The sequence below is a fragment of the Frankliniella occidentalis genome, unplaced genomic scaffold (assembly GCF_000697945.3).
Source record: "Frankliniella occidentalis isolate FOCC.00 unplaced genomic scaffold, Focc_3.1 Scaffold7, whole genome shotgun sequence".
NCBI classification, from domain to species: Eukaryota; Metazoa; Arthropoda; class Insecta; order Thysanoptera; family Thripidae; genus Frankliniella; species Frankliniella occidentalis.
Genome location: NW_026267137.1, coordinates 209,898 through 217,060, shown reverse-complemented (window position 1 = coordinate 217,060; position 7,163 = coordinate 209,898). Strand labels below are relative to the sequence as shown.

General features: G+C 49.1%; 1 protein-coding gene across 1 annotated transcript; it reads left to right on the top strand.

Moving 5' to 3' along the window:
- The first annotated feature begins 5,764 nt into the window (after positions 1-5,764).
- LOC113204716 (trypsin-1) lies at positions 5,765-7,054 on the top strand. Its single transcript, XM_026419983.2, has 3 exons — positions 5,765-5,926; positions 6,003-6,715; positions 6,848-7,054. The coding sequence occupies exons 1-3, from the start codon at positions 5,872-5,874 to the stop codon at positions 7,022-7,024; spliced, it is 945 nt and encodes a 314-aa protein (XP_026275768.1). The 5' UTR covers positions 5,765-5,871; the 3' UTR covers positions 7,025-7,054.
- Positions 7,055-7,163: the final 109 nt, after the last annotated feature.

The following is a 7,163-nucleotide window of genomic DNA, read 5'->3' as shown; positions in this document are numbered from 1 at the left end:
GGGGGGGGTAGACAGCAGGGTGCCACGTCCAATCAAACACGGCCCTCGTTAATAAACGTATCTAGTCACCGTAGTCACCGTAGGGGCTGAGTGGGAGCAACGAACGCAGGAAATCGAAAAGAAACAAAACAAATTTGATTATTTTTTTCCCCGGTGCTAGTTTTTGTTTGTTTTCCCCGTTTTTTTAGGGTCACGGCGTTTTGAACGCACAGCAACGACTCGCTATCTCCCTCACTCACGAAGAGCAGGGTAATGTTTCTAACAGAACAGCAGCGTCCTCACTAGGACCGCTGCCCGCCGACCCCTGCATCATTCGTTTCCGAGGGATTTATTGATCCTGTCCGAACACAAACATCCGTAACGACTCGCACACACGCACACACACAGATGAAGAGGTCAGTCATTCCCCTTTGGAATAATAATTAAAGAGAATAAATACCAAGACACGGTCAAAAATTGTCGTACCGGATACGGGTGAAAAATGTTCCACGGAAAATGTGCAATTACAAATCAAAATTGTAAATTTATTCGTACTGCGTATCGACTTGCAATCGTAAAATGTACGACAAATTTCGAAGTGGTAAATTACAAAATATAATGTAAACGTACGAACAAATTTTTCTGTGATCGCCTTCTTAAAAGTTTTTTTTAAGCAGACGACGATGTCTTAAAATACCCGCAGTGGATATAAATGTACAAAACCGATGGCAAGGTTTTAGCTAACTATAGCAAAATTGAGCTGTCACATACATTTGTGATGGAGGTATCATAAATCCAGATTTACTAGGAGACAATTCGATCTTAGGCTGACCTAAATAATGGCGAATGCCGAATAATACTCGAACTGAAATTGTGTAAGTATTTGAATCTCTTCGTACATTTTTTCACAACGTTGATTTTTACCGTGGACCGCAAAGCGACAGAGGATAGGGCAAAGCGAGGCAAGAATTCATAGAGAGGGCACATCGAGGACGAGGGAAAGTGAACGGCGAGAACTATAGTAAAAGAGGATAAGAAGGGGTGTGTCGTGGTTGGGAGAGAGAGGGGAAGAGGAAGAGAGGGAGACAGAGGGGGAGGGGGGGTGCTTCGTGAAGAAAACGCAAAGGTCTGTGCCTGACGGTGGGCCCGGCAGCCCGGCTCGACCCACCTGTCGTGGACGGAAGCCCTCCCTTACAATTGAGGACGTGACAATCTTGGGTAATGCGGGCGGGTTGACCTCCTGCCCGATCAGGACCTCTTTCTTTCTCTCTATCTCGCTTTCTCTATCTCGCTCTCCCCTCCAGCCATCTATCGCCATTCCACCCGACGCACCCCGGGGACTGACTGCGGGGTGAGTGAACGCGCAGCTCGCCGCGCCAAGGTCATGGGGAGACACAATATTATACCATCTAGTCCGAAAATTATTAAATTTGGCCAACTCGAGCACGGCAAGCCCTGCTCGGTCCACCCAGACGTGGCGGCAACAACGGCCCCCGCCGCCAACACGTGAGCAAAAACCACGAGTCACCCTGCGTCGGCCCACCGCCGCCACTACAAGTTGCGTGGCACCAGGGGAGCGGGCTGGAGCGGGGTCGGCGGAAGTGCGGAGAGGAGGGGAGGGTAAAAGGGATTTGAATCTAGGGCAGCGGACGTGCCCGGCAGGCCCGGCACATTCGTGTCGTACGCAACAGTGGCCGGTGCATCCCCCTCCCCTCCGCCGCCGGTCGCCGTACACAGCAGAGGGCTGTTTGCTCAGAGCTCCAAGTGGAATAGAGGACTTCACGCGTCGCGTGGTGCCCGTGCTCGTCGACAGTTACCGACACTTTACTGTCAAATACAGCGTCCAACCTGTACTTTCTCAGCGTGTGACCGCACCGCACGTGGTACGTGGTGAAAAGAAAACCTTGTCAACGGTTGTAACTGCTTTGCAATTGCAAAATCGCCAAAATCGTTTGCAACTGATTATTAATGCCTTAAATTTCCAGAAGTGCCCGTCACCCGTCATGCACCGACAAAATTCTGACGCGACAGTAACGAAACGATGTCCACTGTTGCCCCACGCTAGTGCCATTTAGAAAGTTTAGAACAACAACGTTTAACATTCGCAAGAGTTGAGTGTAAACCTCAAGACACTATCGGTAAAGAAAAACTTGAAAAGCATTTTGATGGTTACGTCCGTGATACTTAGATGGTGACCATTGACCAATACTACAGCTGTGTGACAGAATTTAATTCCGTGGTATAGTTTGTAAAGGATTTGCGAGGCATTTAAATCCACGCACTACGCGATAGTGCAACAGAGTGCCGCTGAGTGGTGTGAGTTCCGAGATGCTCCGCCCTCTGTCTTGCGGCCACTAGCGCGGCGTCCGCCCGGGGGTGTATGCGGCCGCTCAGCGGCCGACCAACATGCGGCCGGCCATGGTGTACCGTGGGGGTGGGGTCCGGCGCGGGCCGCGTCGCCCCAGGTCCAACTTCTGGATGTGGGCTCTAAACACGCACGCAACTGCTTCCCCCTACCCCCTTTTCATCTCCATCTCTCCAGCTCTTCCTTCGTGCACACTAAATGGTTATGAACTTTATTACACGCACTTACGTATTTCTGCGTGTACCTGCGATGTTGCGTATGGTTTTAAACGCAGTCATGGACAAAAATTGATTACTGCTGCAAATTTCTTTAAAATTGCGTATAAACGAACACGCCAAAGCCCGAGGGGCCACGACTCCCGTAATACTGTGTACGGATAGAAGTGTAACCCCATAAAATCCGTGAAATACTTAACATAATTTTCAAAAAAAATATCAATTTCACCATATTATCCAAATTAAATGGTTTTACCCTCAGAAATTCAACAAAATTAATGTAATCCCGTAATCTTGTGTACCGGGTGTAACTGAGAATGCGCAACAGTGTTGCGGGATTGCATACCCGCCAGGGCTGCAGGGGCCATGGCGCCTTACGGGCTAACTGGGTAGGCAAACCCGCAACACTGTTGCGCATTCTCAGTTACACCCGGTACATCCTCAATCGAAGTGGTAACCCCCTCGCAAAAGCCCAGGTACACAGAAATAAAATACATACGATGCGCAAGAGGCTGCGTACAAAAAGAAAAAAACGGTTTATAACAATTTAGTGTATGTCTGCCTCGAGAGCGACTGAAAAGCACGCCCCGAAGCAGCTGTGCAGACGTCCGGTACATTTCTCTTGACTAGCGTCCCCTTTCTTTCAAAAGTAAATCATTGTTATTTTAGCCTCTCGACTATCTCACAGTCGGCGTGTAAATCCTGTACACATTACATCGCACGCGATGCAACGCACTAAGTTTCACGAGACGAAATCCAAGGCGAGCAACAATGCCACCAGGCCGCGCACGCACCTGGCCTACCCTGACCTCCCTCCCCCCTCCCGCCCCTCCACACCCTAACTTCCTCTGGCGGTGGACACGTCCCGGCAACTTCTTAGCAGGCGCTGGAATGTCTCCGTCTTCCGTGTCGCAGATTACGCCTGGCCAACACAAAGTCACGTACGGAGGGAGGAGATAGCACGCAGGAAGGGCCCGGCCCGACAGGCTCCAGAGAGGGGGGGTGGTGGTACGGATGAAAACGGAGGAGAGAGCAAAGGAAAGCGGTGCGGAAGGAAGGAGCCGGCACATGTGAACCGATTCTTGCAAAAGATTCTCATCAGTTGGCATGCCACTGGCCAGAGAGAAATAAGCTGAGGAAGAGGAGGGGCTTTGTCAGAGAGCAAGGTGTTTATCGATACCATGCCTACTACTTGCCTCCGTCCGTCGCTGCACAGAGTGAACCTCGCTGAAACGGTACCTCTTTTAAACCGACGTCTGATACGCGAACTGTTTTCCTGAGACAGGGACATTTTATTCAAGCCACGAGGCCAGTCGACAATCTTAACCCAGCACAAGTATGCGAAGAATGCAAACTAAATGACATCGGCAACCGTTGCGTCCGGACCAACCAGGGACACTTTCCATAACTGCGTAGGAATAGAAAGAGGTGATATGGAAAATTGACGTGTGCTATGAGTGAGTGGTGAGTCATGCCATACTATGACCCATTCAGACATGTAACGCGATCTCAACAACGATCGACTGAATCAACGGCTGATGACGAAACGCTCGCATGTTGTGTTTTGCACACAATCATGGCAAGACAACGAAATACTTGTAATGCCTTTTCAGGAAAAAAATCTCGTGTCTTCGTTTCCGTTGAGGAAATAACATGTCGTCATCGCTGCGATAAGCCCGCCATCGCAAAGCACTCAACTTTTGTACCTTCAAACCAATCATAGATATACAAACACTGTGACGTCTCATTTAAACGACTGTGACTCGAGTCACATTGTTCGGAATTTGGAATACTGTGCCAGATTCTTTATCACGAAAATGACGGTCAAACAAGTGCCATGCACTACTTATGTTGGCCCTGTGAGGGCAGAGCGAGGCAAGAGTGCTAGCGAATGTGAGATAATAGGATGAGCAGTAACGCCGCTGTTGATCGGCAAAAACATTCTTTCTGCACTCTCATTTTCTTACGGACTCGATAATTGTGTGCAAAGGTCGAGGGGGACACCACTTCAATTTAGGGTGTACACAGGATTACGTGATTACATGGATTACCCGTGAGTTTTAAGGGATTACACATGATTTTTGTTGAAATTATGGCTCTAAAACCATTAAATTTGGAAATAAGTAAAAATTGAGTGACAATGGTTTAAAATTTGGTCAAATATTGTACGGAATACATAGGGATTGCATATGGATTACACCCTCACCTGTACAAAGGATTACGCGAGTGGTGGTCACCCGAGGGGGCCACCACTCGTGTAATCCTGTGTACAGGTGATGGTGTAATCCCTATGTAATCCTTATGTGTTCTTTGTAATACTTGACCAAATTTTAGACCATTATCACTAAATATCATCTCACTGTCCAAATTTAATGGTTTTCGAGCCATAATTTCAACAAAATTCATGTGTAATCCCCTAAAATTTACGTGTAATCCATGCAATCACGTAATCATGTGTACATCCCAAATTGAAGTGGTGTCCCCCTCGTGGTCACCTCTGTCTCCCCTTAAACTGATCATTACCTTGCAAATCACATAAGATTAGCACTGTAGTACTCTTACCCATAAAATAAAATGATTCGTCCTACATAGATAGGGGCTGTCCTCTTTAAACAGATAAAACCCTACGAAGCCGTTGCGAACTTTTGTTTGTAAATTGTAAACTATTTGGCAGCCTCACAAGCTTACATAAACAATACAGTTGAAATACAATGGATTTAATAGCTTCGCAACATTTAAACAGTAATAGCCATTAGCCATTAACAAACATCCTCGTTATTATTTGTTTTGTTTTTTTGTTGTTTTTTTTAAGCGAAGGTGAATGACAACAACAGCGATACTTAGACTATTTTCGCGATGTCAGGTCACACACTACGATGCTTCTTTGCGAACTACTAGATAGCGATACTAGCAATGACTAGGCGAATTATAAATCAGATCCATTTGAGACAAGCGGTGCAGCATAATAAATGGTCGCGTACCGTCGCGCTTTGCTGTTGATCGATTGAGTCACCCGCTCAGACTCAAGTTTCACACTCATGATTGAAAGAAGAATTTAATACCTTTTCAGAGAAGAATTTCCGATCGTTCTCGATTCAAGTGAGGAAATAATTGCTCCGACAAACCCACCATTCTTGACAAGTGCCAACTTAATCGGGAATCAAGACGAGCGATCGCCAAACACTTAACTCTTGTATCCCATGACGTATTTTCCCAGAATGCTTGCCGATAGGAAGGCCCTCGGAAAAACGGCAGTGCGGCAGAACGCAATAAATAGTACCTCGCTGCCGAGGTTTTGTCAGTTGCACTGACATGGCGCCCCTCACCTTCCTTGCAGTGGCCCTCGCCTTTGTGGCGGCCGCCAGCGGTAGGTACCCCGACAAGAAAAGGTTAGAGTCAGCAGGGTGTGCACATCTAACATCCGACCTTGCTCGCTCCCACAGGCGCCAATGTTAAGGTCTTCAACTTTGCCCGCGACCCCTCCTTGGCTGCCGCCGAGCCGTCCATCTTCGCTTGGGCTCCGCTGGGCCTGGACAAGACGTTCGTGCCCTCTACCGACGACCAGATCGTAGGCGGAAAGGACGCCAAGCGCAACCAGTTCCCCCACCAAGCCTCCATGCAGGTGTCGGTCCCCGGCTACCCTAAGCCGCAGCACATCTGCGGAGGTACCCTCATCGCGGACACCTGGGTGCTAACGGCCGCACACTGCGTCTACGGCGTGCCCTCGTTCGCCACCGGTGTCTCCGTCGTTCTGGGCATCACCAGCCTGACCAAGGACGACGGACAGCGCCTGACCGTCGAGCAGGCCATGGTGCACGCCCAGTACGACCCTCAGGCCAACGTCGGCCCCTACGACATCGCCCTTCTCAAGCTCAAAGGCAAGGCCCAGCTTAACAAAGGCGTCAAGATCGCGCAACTGCCTAAGGCCAACGCCATCCCCAAAGGAAAGGCCATCCTCTCGGGCTGGGGCAGCACCAGCCAGGACGGAGACCACCCCGTGTACCCCGACAAGCTCCAGACCCTGGACTTCCCCGTCGTTGACTTCAAGACGTGCTACGACTACATCACCGACATCTCGCCTAAGGAGCCGAATCCACTTACGGACACCAACCTTTGCGTTGGCGACCTGAAAAAGACTGGCCTCTCCTCCTGCAGTGTAAGTACCCACAGTAAATAGATGAATGAGAGCACTTGCCTGCCATGGCTACTTGTACAAAGGGCGCATTCTATCTGCGCAACTCTGACTGTAAACTATAAGGCATACCTGAAAACTGATTTCTTGCTCCAGGGCGACAGTGGCGGCCCTCTGATCCAGAAGGACGGCTGGTTCGGCGAGAAGACTGTTGTCGTCGGCGTCGTCTCCTGGGGTCTCAAGAACTGCGGCAGCATCCCCTTCCCCTCCGTTTTCACCCGCGTGTCCGCCTACAACGAATGGATCAACTTGATAATGAAAAACTACCAGTAGAAAAGAGCAATAAACATTATAAAAAAACAACTATTTGTCGCTATTTGTGCCATTAACCGTTTGTCTGCAACGGATCAAGAAGAAGAAAAGAAGTTTGTGTCACGAACATGGCGGCCGGCCCATGTATTCTTATGGGCCG

Coding starts and splice junctions, on each gene's coding strand:
- LOC113204716 (XM_026419983.2), top strand. CDS start 5,872: ATGGCGCCCCTCACCTTCCTTGCAGTGGCCCTCGCCTTTGTGGCGGCC. Junction 5,927..6,002: donor CTTTGTGGCGGCCGCCAGCG/GTAGGTACCCCG, acceptor TCGCTCCCACAG/GCGCCAATGTTAAGGTCTTC. Junction 6,716..6,847: donor CTGGCCTCTCCTCCTGCAGT/GTAAGTACCCAC, acceptor TTCTTGCTCCAG/GGCGACAGTGGCGGCCCTCT.